The 18,055-nt window shown below is 43.6% G+C and overlaps 1 protein-coding gene across 7 annotated transcripts in view; it reads right to left on the bottom strand.

Annotated features, from left to right (window-relative positions):
* Positions 1–18,055, bottom strand: part of Pnt (ETS transcription factor pointed) — a 103,567-nt gene that overhangs the window by 6,758 nt on the left and 78,754 nt on the right. For all 7 annotated transcript variants that reach the window (XM_077423830.1, XM_077423835.1, XM_077423832.1 and 4 more), the window contains one exon: positions 17,410–17,673. In XM_077423830.1, coding sequence (XP_077279956.1) covers positions 17,410–17,673 — 264 coding nt within the window. The remainder of the gene's footprint in view (positions 1–17,409; positions 17,674–18,055) is intronic.

The following is an 18,055-nucleotide window of genomic DNA, read 5'->3' on the forward strand; positions in this document are numbered from 1 at the left end:
ATAAGCGGAAACGTGGATCAGTTAAAGTAAATCTTTAATTGAAAATCTATGTTCCATGTAATCCCACCACTATTAAATATCAAACTTAAATTAAATTTGAATAAAACGCAAAGTTGCTTCAAATTCTTTTCGATACTGTAATTTAAACGGCGAGACCGAGCCATTAACTTCAATTTATCTAAGGATTTATGGAGCGCCAATAAAAAGCAGGTGACACCACGTATACGTTTTTATCTGTTAAGGCGAAACCAGGTGGCTTGCCAGGATTATCGTTGGGCCTCCGCGCCGTGCTTAATGCACATCTCTCCCTCTCCACCTCATTTACACGGTATAAATAGTTTAGCCGACGCGATTAACGCGTCCGCTATTAGAATTGATCTTTTGTTTAGTAATACGTGAAACGCGATGAAATGCGGGCGATAGAGACATCGGCGAATTACCATAATCCACCGACCTTTTCGAAACGACAGGCGCGCATGTGACGCGCCGCCACCCCACATTCCCACACTTACGTTTTAATAACGAAGGAAAAAAAAAACAGGTGGGCCCCGCCGCGCAAGTGTCGCACCGACCACGTATCGTTAATTTCGCTTAGCCGTCTTTAATTGGGCGTAATTACAGACGGGGGTAGGGAATACAGAACCAGCTTTAAAGATCAGGTTTCACCGTGAATTACAGTTTAAGAAAAATACATTATAGATAAATCAAATTTAAACAAATATATAGTAGTAATAAAAAAAAACAGATAAATAATTAGAATATCATCTGTTCTCAGAAAGAGATTAAAAACCTAATAATAATAAATCTTGGTAGATTTTTGGTGTCGTGAAGAATTATGAAAATTGTATAAAAATTATGAGAGATATGAATGTATTATTCCATGTAAACAAATTCATTGCAACTGACAGATTTATAAAAGATTTATTTTTTAATCGCATCGCTTTATGAGTGAAGCTTTATTATCCTACAGCAATGGTCCTTCAAGCTTTTATGATCTAAAAGATTCTAGAAAGAATCTAAAGGACTCCATATGGTACCTCCTGAGATCGTTACAGATCGTTTCAAAATAGCTGATTTTTTTCCTCTGATTTCGATCGCTGGAGTAAATCTCGCGACTTGGTACCAAAAATCCAAAATATAGTCGTTGCTTTTGGTTACGCAACTACGTTTAAATTGGACAGCTGACGAACATGTAATTACCCAAAGATATACCGAGAATTCGTTCAACGACATCAGAGCCGAGCGTCTTAAGCGCGCTTTCCCGTAGAAATAATTACTCGCGAAGCCCCTCCTGTGCTTTCCCATAACTCCCGTGTCCATGTGGTGACCGTGGCGTTGTTAATAGGGCCGTAGGGACAGAGAGAGAGAGAGAGAGAGAGAGAGAGAGAGAGAGAGAGAGAGAGAGAGAGAGACCCTGCATATTCTAAGTACACCTGCAAGGCTCGCGTGTAGTAGCTGCACCTTGCACCCCGTGTTTCATGGACGATGAGCGTGGGAGTGCAGCCTGGAGCTGGCCCTCACGCTGCACACACAGACGCATGGCACTCTCTCTCTCTCTCTCTCTCTCTCTCTCTCTCTCTCTCTCTCTCTCTGCTAAAGCCAGTCATCGTTTAGAATTTCAGGCATAATGCGGCTAAAAATGTGTTCTTGAATTAAAAACGGAGTGCGTTGAAGAAAACTGGCTTCTATATCGTAAAAAGTTTAACCATCCTTATCGAAAGATCGCTATTGCAAACTACGAGTTGCCGTTACTATTATTATTTTGACACTACAAACGCGCACGCAATTACATTATAATTAGCATATAGTTTCGCGACCGATTGGCATAATGTTGTATCTATTTTTAAAAGCGTATAATCCATTATGACTAGCGCTATTTTCATAAGCTAAAACCGATAAGAGCGGTTACAAATTGTTAACGTAATTACACGTACGTTCAACTTATTTTCCTTGCAATAACAAAAAGGCCGCATAATGACGAGTCGGTGTTCTCAAAGTTCTATATTTAAATATAATCCTTAGAACTTGAATTGCTCATTAATGAACAGTTCAATCAAAATTATTTAAAAATGACATTATGAAAAAAAAAATTTTAATATTCTTATAAATTTTTGAAACGTTTCTTCGCGTTAGCGCAGCATATCTCTCAGAATTTTTTCTATCAAATCAAAAAATGCACCGATCAACTACTAAATTATAGATAAAAATTCTACATTAAACAAAAAATAGACAAAATTTCAGCTCTAAAATCATCCAAGTATTTTCTTTTCAAAATGTTCTCCTATATCTAAACATAGTTCCTTCTATCCAACCCAATGGCACAAGCTGAGCGTTCGTTAATTAATAGATCAACAGACGAGGAAATTTCGGCAGCTACGACGCCGACGTCCCGAGCCGAGAAGTGTATCTCGGAGCACAGGGGGAAGAGCCGTCGCGCGCGCGAGAAAGCGGGGACGACGCACAGTCGGGCTATGGTATATCGGGCGAGCAAAAGTAGCAGCAGCCGCGTATCAGCTGTGAAACAGGTGCCGAAGACTGCCAGCGAGAACCGCCGCGCCGGCCGCTTAGGCGGCATGGCAGTAACGGTGAGCAATGAAGGCGGCGGCGCGGCGGCCAGTAACAGGAGCAGCGACGGCGACGGCGACGGCGGCAGCCTCGTGGCACGTGCCAAATCGAATGAAACGCCCGGTCGGCGCGCACAGCTGCTGTCTGCCGAGGCAAGGTACCGGAGAAAGAGAGAGATGAGAGAGAGAGAGAGAGAGAGAGAAACCCGGCGCAGCCCGGCGGCCTCTTGAAAATTAAAACCTGCTTCACGAATGTTCTCGACTCGCCGCCGCGCCGGAAGGTCATTATATCTTCGGCCGGAGTACTCGAAGCCCGCGATCTACATCAGGATCCGGGACTCTCGTTAGGCGAAATCGATAGTTCGTCACTTGGACCCGAACTATCCGAGATCTTGGGATCGTTTTAGAAGGTCCCCGATTTTACTCGGATCGTTCACGTTGAAGGATATTTCGTGTCGACGTTGCATCAGAGAAATGATATCGGGCCTTCCGGGAAAAAATAATTTAACGTTTCGATGATAAACAATAATGTGATGAGTCACATAGGATTGTCATCTATTTTTGTACGTCTGACATCAGTGCCTTTTGACGAACTCGATACGTTAGAAACAGCACGTTTCAAAGTATCAATGAATATTATTCTCTTAATTAAAAAAAAATTAACGTTTTTAGGTTTTTTTCCTTAGAAAAAGCGCGATAGATTTGTTAGAAACCGTTGATCGTGTAAGGGGAAATTATTTACTGATTCGCGCGAAAAAATCCAAATGATAACGTATTCAACAAAAACGCGACTCTCATTTATAATAGCTAATGGCACGTGTGTAATGGATTTCGTAACGTAATTTTGTCACGTACACAACTTAACGAAGAGACCCCGACGGCCTTTCTTATAAAAATACGCCGCCGTTGGAACAATACGCCACCGGGAAAAATGTTAACGAACTCACAATCGCGTTAAAACGAAAGTAACGACCGTATTCGCTTTATCTCCATCTATCTATCGCGTATGCACAACAATACATAAAGACCGCGGCGAAACGAACGCCACTCTTTCTCCCCGGCGCGGCGTTCCGAGTCTACGAGTTTTATACCTGTCGTGGTCCTGAATCGTTCCTTTTATTCGAAACGCGCGCACGCATATACATATACACACGCGCACGCATACGTATACCAGGTACGTATAAGTAATCGCGCAGACACGCGGAATACATATACAGGGAGACGCGGCGAGCGCGTGATGAGCACAGCTCGTAAAAAAGTCGTCCACGACGACGGCACAACGAAATCGCGCATTGTTCGAAGCAGGGATTGACCTGCGAACTCTCCCACACTCTACCTACCTACGCGCGTGCGTCTATGTGTGTATGCGCGTGTGCGTGACACGCATACGCACGTCAGACGGAGGCATCTACACAATCGCGCGTGTTACAAGAAGAGAAGCGTCGCTCACTCCAACCGTTTCTGGATCATTATCGGCACTGAGCAGAATAATCAGATCGAAAGATCGGATGGGATAAAAAAAAGCTAGTTACTGTTAACAAAGACCAAGTAAACCGACAAAAACAGTCGGGAAAAAGCCACGTTGCAGAAAAAATTTACTTAAAGATTCGACTTTTGTCAACGCTAATGTTACATTTAACCCATTTCTGGCCACTATACCGGAAATTGATGGAATTATTCGAGACCCTGTTCATAGGGCTTGCTATTTGGACCTCCAATAATGTTTACCGTGCAAAGAAAAAGTTTTCCGATTTTCCGGTTCTTCGGCAATGCTGATGCAAAAATATACCATCGGCAAAATTTCTTGCCGATAAATCTACCTGACCTGACCGATCGATTTGGTATGATTTATGTTAGTTTAGTCCTCTGACAATATTTTTACAGGCATATATTTCTTAATTATTATTTCAAACACTTATAATACCTGTTATTAAAAAGGTCCACTTTTGAACCTGTTTTTCACCTGGCCATCACGCACAGGTGCGAAATCAATTTTGCTACTTTTTGACCACATAAATATATTGTTGAGAGTTCAAACTTTACTTTCAGGCCATAAAAAACCGACATTTTCAAATTTATCTCGCATCTAAAATAATTTTCAAAGTTGTCGGTTAGGCAAAAATTCACCAGTGGCCTTCTGGCCACTTCTATGGTTAATGGCAATGTACTGTAACGCAGAACGCTATACTTAATTAGATCTTTTCAAAGGAATATTCCGCCCTTCTTCCAGCTGTCGTCACAAATGGGAGTCGTTCTCCTCGTCGTCAGTGATTAATGATCTAGAAATCATATTACAACGATATCGGCGAACGAACGTTTGGATGTGCTTAGACTCTGAATGACCGAAAAATCATGACGTTACGATTTCTGAACGCGTGCGTAGATTTTGACAGCCTTTAGACGTAATATACGATCAATCTTGAATACGTAATTTTTTTCCACGGTTAAACAAATGTATAAATAATATATAAATATATCGTTAAAGAAATTTTAATAGTTTTAATAATTAATGACTGAAAAGACAATGCTTAATCTGAATAATTAAAAATAATATAAACTGTAGACTTATAATTGTTGGAGATATATGTATAACAAATCTGTAATTGTTGAAAGATTCGAATGTAAATTGTGCATTTTTTAAGACCCTATATATACTTATCACGCGAGTAGGAGAAATTGGCATGACCGAACGACAGCGAGGTTGAGTTAATTAACTTTATGAACCGTATGGCACCGATATATATCTTCGTACCGTCTTAAAACGCGTACAACATTGATGCAACTTTTATCTTCAGGCCCGCTGCAATTCGACGCATCCGAAGCGTGTAACTCGAGCTCCCAAGCGTGTGCCATGCCGCCGAGACCTTGCGCGATACGCTTTATTGCCGGCTTAACGAGGGCCACACCTTAACGGAGAAGGACGAGGGACGTGCATCGCGAACAAAAGATCCTTATGTTCGAAGTAACGATATAGTTACGGGCCATTATGCAGATAGCCGAATGTTATAATTGTGACGTATCAGCCCGTCGTCGAACAAATCGCGCAAATCGCGAGATCGATTCTGTCGAGATTGTTTTCTGAGAGACTCGCGACCAAAAGAAGAGACTTGCCTAATTAAACTGCGCTCTGCTATGATGGACAATCAAAATTTCACAGTTCCTCCTTTTTTGAAAATAAAGAATCGATTAGATTTCGATTGATTTTAATTGGTCTCCATGGAAAAATTCTTTCGCAGAAATAATGCGTTAAAAAAAAGTATATTCTTGTTGTATCGATAATGAATTCCGAATTAGAGCATAAATCGGCCTTGACCCAATAAGGTTTGATCCGTCAGACAATGTCAGTATGAATTTATAAATATCATTTGCTGTGTAAAAAGTTACTTCTATCGTTCTATCCGATTTTAATCCGCTACACGAGCAGTGAATTTATTTTCAATGCAATGACAGTCTTTGAATCGATCCGGTAAATTTCTTTTAATAATACGATAGTGAGAAATTATTTCACTTATTTAGTTTTTAATAATTACAGCTAAAATGATATTCACAAAATTGCGTAGGGTTCAGCGAATTCTCGAATGCAATTTCTTTTAAATCCTAAAGCTGTTTATTAGAAAGTTATCTTTTTTGTCATACTGTCTGAGTAAAAACGGTTAATATTTTATCGCTAAGAAGGTTCCGATTGAAAATTGTTCTATTATTATCGTCTGGGTTATCGCGTAATTTGCAAATAATTCTCCTCATATGCATATCCCGACACTTGACCTCACACTCTATGGGCAGTCGTTCGATAACATCGTCAGACAGAAACCGCACAAAGCCGCTTAAATAATAGATATCGATTGACATTTTGGCTGGATTTGCTGCGACGTCCAAATGTAGGGCGCGATAATGTCTACGCCAGACGTCGATATATAATTTTCATTGTTGGATCTCACTTGAGTTCAAAACATTCGAGAAGTGATTGCAAAAGATAATTATACGTTACGTAAAACTTATTACACGCGCAGAGGATGATATGAAATTATACTTAAAAATTAATCGTTTTAAGAAAAAAGTAAGATGGTATTTACGCGTACTAATCTTCCTTTTCCTTTGCAATCGATAACCCTGTTTAAATAAACCGTCGAGACTTTTTCATATACTCCGGACGTGAAAAATCAGAATCGAAATCTGCCATTGAATGTTTGACGTGTATAGATAACGTATTGTTGTTTTCGAAGTACATTCATATAAATATCTTGACCGTCGTTTTTAAAATAAAATATTGCATTTTCTTCAAAGAGTATCTTATCGCGATCCAAAATCGAAATCTGTGATACTCTGTGAACTTCCGCGGCACTCTTACGCTTGAACTTGGAGTCAAAATCCGCGAGGTAGATACCTGGCGTGTGGGTGGTCGCGTCCAAGGAGACCGGCGGCACCACGCTGGTGTTGCTGCGGCTGATCGCGTGCTGATGGGAATGTTGATGATGCGGATGATGGCCGGTGAGAGGCTCCGCCTCCTGGTACGCGGGATAATCGGCGTAGAACGGTTCGTGGCCTGTCATCAGCTCCAGCATTTGGAGCACCATTTCCGAAGACGCGACGGCGTTAACGTTGCCGCTGCCGCTGCCGCTGCCGTTACCGCTACCGCCGCTGCTGCTGCTGTTGCTGCCGCTGCCGGTCGTTAACGCGCCGCCGATGTCGCCGCCGTTCGCGTACGCGTCGACTATTATGCCCGGCGCCTGCCCCGAAGGCCGCGACGTCCCGACGCTCACGACGCCCGCCGTGACGTCGCTTTCGATTGTTCCGCGCGACGACGACGTTGGTCACTCCTCGGCGACGAGCGCGCGAGCATCCGTGCGACGATGATCCGATTATTTCGCGCGCGGCCTTACGACACGCCGTTGATGCCGTTCGTTGCCGGGACGTTGCGCATCGCGCGATGTTGCAAAGTGGCCGTCGCAATTGTGACGACGACAACAACAACGACGGCGACGACGACGACGGCGATCTCCACGGTCTTTCTCGCGATCGCCTCGTGCGAGTTCCTTCAGCAGCACTCCACTCGTGGACGGCATAGACTCTCCGAAGCGACGTGTGTCGTTGAGAATCCTCGGCGAGAGACTTCGATGATCGATTGACAGTATCTTTTTCTCCTTATCTCTTTCTCTCTCCGATATTACTCCGGGCAGAAAAATTCGAGTTCCCTCTCGCGCGGGGAATTTTGCCGCTTAGCCGCGGAACGACGCAACAGGTGTCTCCCCGGCCGGCCGCATCGGTTCTCTCTCCTTTTTCGTTGACTCAGCTGCACGCAGCTGAGTTTAGTAGTCCTCAGGTATCCCGTCTTCGCTCACGACGCTCGGTCGCCCACAATAAAGTCGTATTCTCCGCGGTTGGCAGTTGACCGCGTTCACAGTTCCACAATCGGCTTCAATTTTCAAGACGTCCTCCTAATTATTCACCACGCTCATCAGTTTCTCCACGGAAACCGAGATTAATATACCTCCCGGATAATTCCCTCAATCATTCACCACGTTCAGTTCCGCTCGCGGAACTGAGTTTGATTCTCCAGGTACTCCAGGTACTCCTCACTGATTACTAATTACTCACTGCATTCAGTTCCATCACAATCAAGATCGAATTAATCCCCCGGTTTATATCCCCATCGCGTTCTGCTCTACGAACTACGGATTGAAACTCTTAAAGGTATACCCTTTAATCGCACACCGCGCGTTTAGTTCCCACGAGGAGACTCGAATCGGACCTCTCGAGAGATATCCGCCGCGCTCGAGTTCGCAATCGCGGATTCGCTCTCGCGAGTGCTCCTCGTACGACCACGATTGCCCCCTACGAGCGTGACACGCGAATCAACTTGCGGCTGATCCTTCGATGTCAATGGCGAGGTGTCACTACCGCGTGATTTACGCCTGGTCACTCCGGTACGGACACGGCGCGCGGGCGTCCCCACGGAACGTAGGCCGAACAGTCGGTCGGCAGAGAGACGTCGAGCAGACGCGTCGCAGGAGATCGTTCTCTCTCGCGTGCACTCTTCTCGCGCACACTCCTCCACTTGACGCGAGCGCGCGTGTCACTGTGACGAAGCGCCGCGCCGTTTCCGCTCTACGGTGCTCTCCGCGGTGCTGCTCCCGCCGCGCCGGCCGCCCCGTCTCTTTCATCCTCCATCGCATTTTCCTCCCCCTCTGCCCGTGGGGCCCCGGCCGGCGGCTCTACCGTCTCGCACGGCTATCCCGGTGTCGCATTGGTGCCGCACGGTGGAGGTGGAAGGTGGGAGTTCACGAGCCCGCCGAGTGGGGCTGCCGTTGAGTGGAGGGGCACGAGATAGGAAACCCGGCCGCGCGCTTGCTCAGGGGGGTGAACGAGGAGGGGGGAAGGGAGAAAACGGGGGGTGGGTGCGAGGGGAGCGATCTCGCAGCGAGAGAAAGGGAGATCGCAAAACGCCCCCTCGGAGCTTCAACCACCTGCTGCCACCGTTGCCGTCATCATCATCGACGTCGTCATCGTTGCCGGTATTCCGTCGTATATGTACGTTTGTACTCGGACACCCTAATTCCTTTCGATTGACGCGATCCTCAGATTCTGTAATCGTCGATGATGGACGACGTCTAATTCGCGATCTGCAATGTTTTACTTATGCGTTAAATAAGAAAAATGCAGATTGTATTATATTCGGTTTGAACTGTGGGACACCTCGAAATTGTCACGTTAGAAATTTTGCGTTGAATATTTATTATATTCAGCTTATCATATATGTATATAACTTATTCGTTCATTCATATTCGTTACGTCGAGCTTCTGTTTAAAATATCCTTTTGTTTATCCTTTTATTACAAAATATAATTATGCACGTAAAAATTTTCAAAATCTCTGCTAGAGAAGCACTGCGATAACGTGAAAGTGAGATAAAATTACAATAACAACGATATTGATAATAATAATAAAGGAATGACACATTTGTTTTATCGCACAGTCCGAACTTTTATAATTCTTGTTCGTTATTATCTCATAACAAGAATGGCAATGTGGGCAATTTCGCGTATGTGACGTCACTTAATGAGAAAATTCGCAAATGAGAAAAACGCTTGCGATGATAAGATATCGCAATAAAAGTCTAAAGCGGAGTTCCCTCATATCTCGTGCGGGATTTGATTGTTACGTTGATATTGTCAATTGGGAAACGGTAAATAGTAGGCCAATAACAAGTTAATAATTGGCTAATTAGCAATGGCGTACTAATTTATAATGGCGAGTGCCACAATTACGAAACGTAATGCATCTCGTCTACTTGCACAAAGGTCGACGTGAAATAATTATTTTATAACGTACTTTAATTAATTAGGCATCACTGCTAAAACGTATAATGATATTGTTATTATATCTCCATCACTTTCGTACAAAATTTAAATATTATGTATTTTTTTATGTAATTTAATAAAATAATTATACCAAACGTACATGCAATGTGACATTCTCATCTATATATATATAAATGCTCCTCTCAGTACAGTCTTCAAAATTATCTTCTTTCGTGAAATTAAAATAAATAAAAGGTAATAAAAAACGCTGGAGACAATTTCTAAAGCATTCGCGATTTTGTAGAAAAAAAACCTCTATAATTTTGCGTAACGTATTTTCGTTCATTTCTTTTACGCGTGCTAGACAAGAGAAACCGGCCAAAATATTTCGACGCCGATTACGCGTATTTCGCCGCGTCAGATCGTTAGATCGTCACCGTCGCGCGCACGGCGGTGCGGTGGTGAACGCGTTCGACGCGAGTCGAGAAGGACCTAGCCTATTTTTGAGAGGGGGCTGTGACCGGAGGGGAGGTGAAGGCGCGCAACAGACCGGATGTTGAGAGGCGAGGCAACGGGGGTTTCTCTGTTCGGCGGCGGTCTCGCACGTGATGCAGAGGGGACCGGAAGCGCTCACTCCCCTACGCCTCGTGCCTCTCTCGGGTTCGTATAGCCTCGGCGGCAATAGTAATGGGACTTACGAGGGCCGCACAATAAGAACGCGCGCGCTTCGTTAACCGCTCGCGTTCGGACCTGTCCGACGCGCGTCGGCCGTCTCTATTTTCTATTTGAGATTGAGGAGTAATCGATCGTCGAACGTACCAATAGGTTGCATTTTCGTTCTGCCTTCTGCGATTCGGCGTCTGATATAATTTCATTACTTGAAAAAAATGGATTTTTTTTTAAAAAGAAAATGAGCATTTTTTAATATAAATTTATATATATATATATATATAATATACTTTAAATATAATTATAATCTAAAGAAAGATAACCAATCGAAAAATCGCAAATTATCGATCGAATTTAATCAGGTCTTTAATAACCAATTCAATAATAAATCATTATTCTTTTTATAGATTAAATTGATCTACATTTAGATTCAAAAATGTACATTTATATATTACACAATTAGGTACAAAAATTTTAGATATCTTGCAACGTTGCTTCAAAAATATTATTTGTGATTATTCGATATAAATAAAAAAAAAAATATATATATAATTTTACAACGAAATAATGTTCAATATCAAATTGGGAAGGTTTTAATCGAGGTATATTTAACGTTCGTTAATTCCCATATTTAATTCCCGTTCATGCGAAATCTTAGTAAATCTGCCGCCAAGAGAATCGCTATTATAACGTATATTCTCGACCGAACTAGTCACACAAGACGATCTGGTTCTCTTCTTCACATCTGTGCGATTCTTCCACTCAATCGAGACACGCTCTCGAAGTGAGCAACAATGCTGCGGTGAAGCGGGTTCTGAGGAGGGTGCATTTACGAGTGCATTAAGGGAGGAGTACTCGAGGACATTATAAAACTATCTTGCCGTCCCGGAGTGGTATTGGGGTAGGTCCCCCTCCCTTTCCTTTTACTACCAGTCCTGCCCAGCGACTTCCGGTTGTAACGTGAGCTCCGAATATCGCTCCTGCTTTTTTCACTCGCCCCTTCTTTCTCCCTCTAGCTCCCTGCTCGCTTTCCCGCTCGTTCCTTGCTCCTTTTGTTTACTTCTATACCTATCACGATATTTTTTACGTTCGCGATTATGCTAAATGTACCAATATATGACTGAATATATTACGGTCGTCAATTGAAAGTACGCGATTTTATTTTATTTATGGTGTAATTAATAAAAATTCCAAAATAACATACAAAGCAATATCTGCCATCAGCTATTTGTATATAGAAAGAGAAAAATTATATATGCATATTTATTTTATTTTGAAGACAACAATAATCAATCTTGAGAAGATACATGCAGCTATTTTGTAACAATTCGCGTGTCTTAACCTGAAGAAAATGCATTACTGAATAAATAACGAAGAGAACGAACGTCCTTCTGTTTCCTTTCTTTTCAATTATCTTCGAGAGGAAGTAAGTAACAATCAAGCATAAGAATAAATTAACCGTTCCGCATTAACCACTGATAATCACTTGCGTGATGATTGTTCTCGATACGGATCTGACTAAAATAACGTTAAAATTCTTACAGAAGAAATAGAAACTCTGCGGTGCGAGACATTTATACCAGAGAAGGAACGTACTTTTCTATTTCCGGCCGCGGTTCGTATATTTACCTTACGCCGTTCATCACGGCGTATGTGTACGAAAACCTTGACGATAACCACGATGACGACGACGACGACGACTACGACGACGGCGGCGGCGGCGGCGGCGGCGACGAGAAGGAGGACGATACGCACGAACGGGAAAGAAAGGACGAAAAAAAAAAGAACGTACACATACGTATGTACGTGCATGCGTACGTCCACGCACACGTGCGTGCGTATGCCACACGGTCGTGTCACGAGTTCTGAATGAGCAAGAGGCTTTGTAGACCCTCGAGGCGGTGTACGAACTATGAATGAACGAGCGAATGAATACAACCTGTGCCAACTACCCCTCCCGTCCTCCCCCCGGCCCTCCGCGTTCCCCGCAGGCGCGCCCCTTTCTTCCTTCTTCTATTCGCTTCACCCCTAGGCGAGCCTCTACTTCTAGCCCCCGCTATACGCAGTCGCTCTTTATATCTTTCTCCTCGGGTTATTCGCGGTGGCACCATATGACGCCGCTGGTAACGCATGTTCGCGCAACGCAACACCGCGTATTTATCAGATTCTTCCGCGACGCGGGAGATTGCGTGGCTCTCGTTCGCCCTAAGTGCCATTCGAGAGTGCGCGCTACCGCGGTTTTAATACGATTTTATTATCGCGCCTATTAAGCTTCCCGTATAGCTGTAATCGCATATCAAGTATAGCGGTTTGAGGAACTGCGTGCAATTTGCTCTGGCCTCTGGCGCTCGACATAAAAACGCAGAAATGAAGTAAGGGCATTAATTCTTATCCTGAAATTTGCGCACAAATTTCAAGAATAGATAAAATTTCGATTTATGAAATCTAGATGTCCATCATTTGTATACAATTGACTATGATTTATAGAAAAGAACATTCTTCTTTAATTGTGAGAGTTATATGTTACTTCGAGGGAAGTTCTTGATGAAGTTACAGATCTTTGTCAATTACGCAAAAAAATAACAAAAATTTAGATTAACTTTCTTTATCGCACGATTTTCTAATGTATAGAAAACTTCGAGCACAATCAAAATTGCTTACAAAGTACAATCAAAGTGACGGGATATCGCATAATTCGTCGGCATTAGTTACTACGCGGGGGTTGCTTGACAAATAATCATTGTATTTCGCTGGCACGACCGACCAGTCGCTCCTCTCTCCCATAAACGCTACCGATGGACGTCACGGATCCTTTTTTGGACACCGTGTATGCTTGGTAAAACCACACGAGCGTCGCTTTCGCGCGCGGGGATTCGACCCTCTCTCGATCTCTCGTCCCCGCGCTCGCTACTGCTAATTTATGCATAATATGCACGCGCACATATACGTTACGCGTGTTTGTGGATCCGTGCACGTGCGCGCGATACGTGACACGAAGCGACAAGCGACAAGCTTGGCGCTTGTCTTCATGGACAGCACGCGCTATATCATCGTCGACACGTTCACGAAATTCATCCTAAAGGCCTACTACCTGGTTTCGTGGATTCAAACGGTAAGAGAGCCATAATCGAATACAGCCGAATTGTATCTTATTAAATATTACAATAGTATATACAATGTTACGGTATTGTTATCAAACTCGCGATAATAATCTGAGTTGTAGTATCGAAGAAAGAGACGCGAATTCAGAAAGCACTTTTTGCCTTTGAGAAATCAACTTAAGGAAAGATATAAAATTTGCGATAATTGTGATATTATATTTAAATTTGAAATTGAAATAAATTTGCGAGTTTGATGCGGAACGGTCCAATTAGCGCAGTTAAATATTGTATATCAACATCGTCGAAGAATCTTAGAGCTTATCTATAGGTTTCTAATAGTGCAATTAAAGAGCGTACCGAGTCGACTCGGTTCTAAATAACAGAGCGATACATCGGTTCCGATACGAGGAGGTCGAAAGCGAGGATAAGCGAGAGTCGAACCAGAGACCTCGAAGAGCTGTGATACATAACGTAACAGTGCTTTAGCAAGCAGAAATAATGAGTCTATTATACAGACGTCTGTGTTGGTCGCTTTGTAACGACGACCGTTCGTAAGACGCGTACATACGGTACCAGCCAAGCCGGAGCACTTTGGCGTCGCGTCGCACGAACGAATATCAGTCGGCGCTTGCCAAATTTTTGCAGCCTGAAAAATCGGCCTTTGATATTTTACACGATGTTTTGGCAATCCGCCAGTACCAGTGTAAGGTATCAAAGGCAGATTTTCTCCAATCTCTTGCACTTCCTATTTGCGCCTCAAAGAAATAACAGTGCATACGTATAAAAATACATTATTCTTCTAAATTGATTTTACATATGGTATATTAATAAAAATAAATATAGTGTGTCAATAAAAATAAATTTATTATTTGTATAGCTTCTTTCGAGGCAGTGCACAATTCGACGCGTTTTATTTTCAAAAAGGACCGAATAGAGCTGTTCCGTCATAAAGTTATAATTTGCTAAGTTGCTTTTTGAGAAAGTAAAATTAATTAAAATAGTTATTAAAATTCCTCCTTCGGTGAGAATTTTCAGCGGCTAATTCAGTCAGTCGAGTCTAATGGTAGTGGTTTCATTCTGCCTTCCACGTAGACGAGAACGATTGAAATCGAGATGAGAGAGATATACGAGCGCATTCATTAACGTCCACGTATGCGTATAGGTATGTATGTGCGTGCGCGTTATATCGTGGTAGACACACGCGCGGCGCGGCACGGCGCGGGGCGGCGCGGGGCAGCGCGCGCGGGCGAATCGTCTCTATTGTACGCGGCGGAGCGTGTAGAGGACCCGACTTTCCCTCGTTCACCCACGGTCACTGCTGCAGTGACGTAAGGCCCCTCGCCAGGGTAATTGTTACCCGTGCGCCATACGTACGAAGATTCGCTTTATAATGTTCTCCACTCTCCGCTCTCCGTTCCATTCTATTCCATTCCATCCGTCGTCCTATTGCGCGTGCCGTGCCTCCCCGAGTCTCCCGACATCAACGCACTTGCGATTGCGAGCGGAGTGTATACGCGATGCACGGATTACGGAGCGACACACGTCGCGCGACCGGGATTATCTCCCATTGATAAATGCCGCGAGTTATAGTACGCGTGCAAAATCGCAGTTTCAGCTACCGCAGTTGAGCGATTGCGAGTCACCTCTCTGACGCGAATCTTTTTTCCTTTCCATTTCGTAACGTCCCGAACGATGAAATGAAAATGCAAGATGTTGCGCCACGTGCTTATCAATCACAATTCCGCGTGTTAATGACTTCAAAATTGCTAATTACATATTTTTAATTACAGTAAATTACTGATAATCGAATTAATAATTTCTTTTAAAATTTTCTGTCGCGTTCCGTGTGATCATCTGAATGGTTTAAGAAAGTCAATAAAGTCGGGAAAAGATAAAATTAATTGAAACACATATTGTATTTAAAAAACGCACTTTAGCACTCCTCCGTAGGTATTTTACGATTTAAATTTCGCGGACATCAAATATCCGAACATTATAATTCCACAAATGCAACAGCAGATTTTGCCGACTATTGTGATATGTTAAAATACATTCAAGCATAATTCATAAAAGCTACAAACGTTTCGTCAAACGCACGTTGAACGTTGCTATTTGGTCTTTCGTCAGCGGCACGTTAATATATGTTGTGCAAAACGCACTTGGGGAGAGTTGATTCGTCACGTAATGATGAATTTGATTTTACAATGGATAAGACGCATATGGCGAAAGTAACTCGGTCAAAGCCAGAGATAAATGATCAAACGTTAATAGTTAAAGAAAAACTGGGTCGCACGCGCTTGTGCAAAAAATTCTCCACGTCATAACGGGCGAAACAGAGAAATTTTATACGACCGCGTTGCGCCAGCGTTAGCGTTGATATTTTCACTCGGCAATTCGTTCGCCGCGCGCGCCGTAAAGAAATTGAAACTAGGTTCGTGACCAGTGAATAATACGATTCTTAGTTCGAGCACACGAGCTAGCGAAATCTCTCGTCGACCGCATTGCGCAACGCGTTGTACAATAACAAAATTATTACGCAATAGATGCTCGTCCATTCAACAAAAAGATTCAGCAAAACTTGACGCACCGTCCTCGCGGCTTCGCGGCCGCGATCGAGAGACGTCGCGATTCAAGAGATTGTAACAAAACTTCTGAATGAATAGAATAGCACCGCGAGAGAGCTATTCCGCAGGGAATTCCGCAGAAAAATGGAAGAGAAAAAAAAATGAGTTTGAATATGCCGGCGGCTTACATCATCTCCGATGTTATCTCCGAACTATCATACATGATTGTGGGATAGTTCGTTTGTTATTCAGATATTATGTATGTGGCGCGTATATTCACCGAGAATTCAAGAGTGTGCGCGAGCCGCAATAAAGAATAAGTTTTTCAGGTTCAACAATATTCTCTCGTGATTATACCGCGCTACGTGAAGAATATAATGGACAAAACAAAGTGTTACACATAAAGGCCGAAGATGCGGTCGACTAATGGGAGTCCTAATAAAAAGAGTCTCCGAGTTTCTCGGGTTTCGGACTTTTGTTTCGGCCGACGAAACGGCCGGGCCCACCCTCTCACTCGTGCCGCGCGCTGTAACGAGCCGTATCGCAATCAGCCCTGAGAGAGGCCGGGCGTTTGACGATTCGATTCCTATGTATATATATACGCGCCGGTGAAATCGCGAGCTGTCGTCGACGCGGTACCCCGCGGCACGACGACGAAGAAATGCTAAATGAGGAACGAACAGTGACGATAATGAGAGGTTTGTGTTTGCAACACGTGCAAACGCACCAACCTGAGAGATGTTATCAGCGCCGTCCTGACGTAACAATGAGAAACTCCTCCACGCTTTCGTTTGTACTTGCAATCGGGGAAATAAATAAAACCGTCTTGTCGCGCAACTTAGCGGTCCCTTGCATATGCGCGCGAGTAATTATCAGCATCGGAAAGGAAAGAGTGCTGTAGGAAGCGAGATTCGTTGCAATCATCTGGCACTATCGTCAATGATAACGCTAATTACGCGCACGCGCGCGCGCGCGCGCGCGTTTTTAGACAGAGATTAATAACGTGACTTCTCATCTCGTACTTTTTAGAGAAACCCAGTCTTCGATACTTTGCAACGAAGAGGAATCCCCCCCCCCAAATTTGGAATTATTCCACAGGCTATACTGGCGCAAGACGTCACTGTTGCCTAAATGGGATTTCCTATACCCGTAAGTCCGAGAATAGTTGTTCGCGGCGGAGGAAGGCGGAGAGGAATAGTAAAAATGGACTTACCATCGTTATGATACTGTCTCGATGGCAGGGACACCGCGCCCGAAGAGGGTTGTATCGGGGGTTGTTGTTGCGTACCGCTCTGAGGAGGACCGGAGGAGTTGGAGGTGGCCGAATTGGCGGGCGTCGACGGGTTTTTATGTTCTGGTGTTGCCACCTGATGGCCGCCACCCTGGTATCCCAAAAAATCACCTAAATCTGGCACGCATACGCTTTCATACAAGTTCGCCGGCACGTTCTCCAGAGAGGCCTTCGCTGCGTCGACATCTAAATGTAAAACGGAGATAAATCCTCAACCGAGCTGCACGTCTGTTTGTGTGCCTTCGCGAGTTAAGCAGTTATAGGCTCGCGTCATCCCCCGTTCCTATCTGTCACCGAGTTACTTGAACCAGTCTTGGAATTATAAACGTTACCCCATTCGCGATTTTATAAAAACTGTAAAATAAAAACATAATGACACGTTACTAACGTTAATAATGTGCGTTGACTAAGAAAGATCTCTAGTAACATTTTTGCATTTTGTTTTAACGCAAAAGAAGATATTTGTCTTACTACATAACCGTTTCCTCGACCGCGATTATTATCTATAATTTTATTCTTCATAAGAGTTTTATAAGTTAAATCGCGCGTCAACGATACAGAATTATTT

This window comes from Temnothorax americanus, unplaced genomic scaffold, assembly GCF_048541705.1.
Source record: "Temnothorax americanus isolate GAGA-0224 unplaced genomic scaffold, ASM4854170v1 Scaffold8, whole genome shotgun sequence".
In the NCBI taxonomy this organism is placed as follows: Eukaryota; Metazoa; Arthropoda; class Insecta; order Hymenoptera; family Formicidae; genus Temnothorax; species Temnothorax americanus.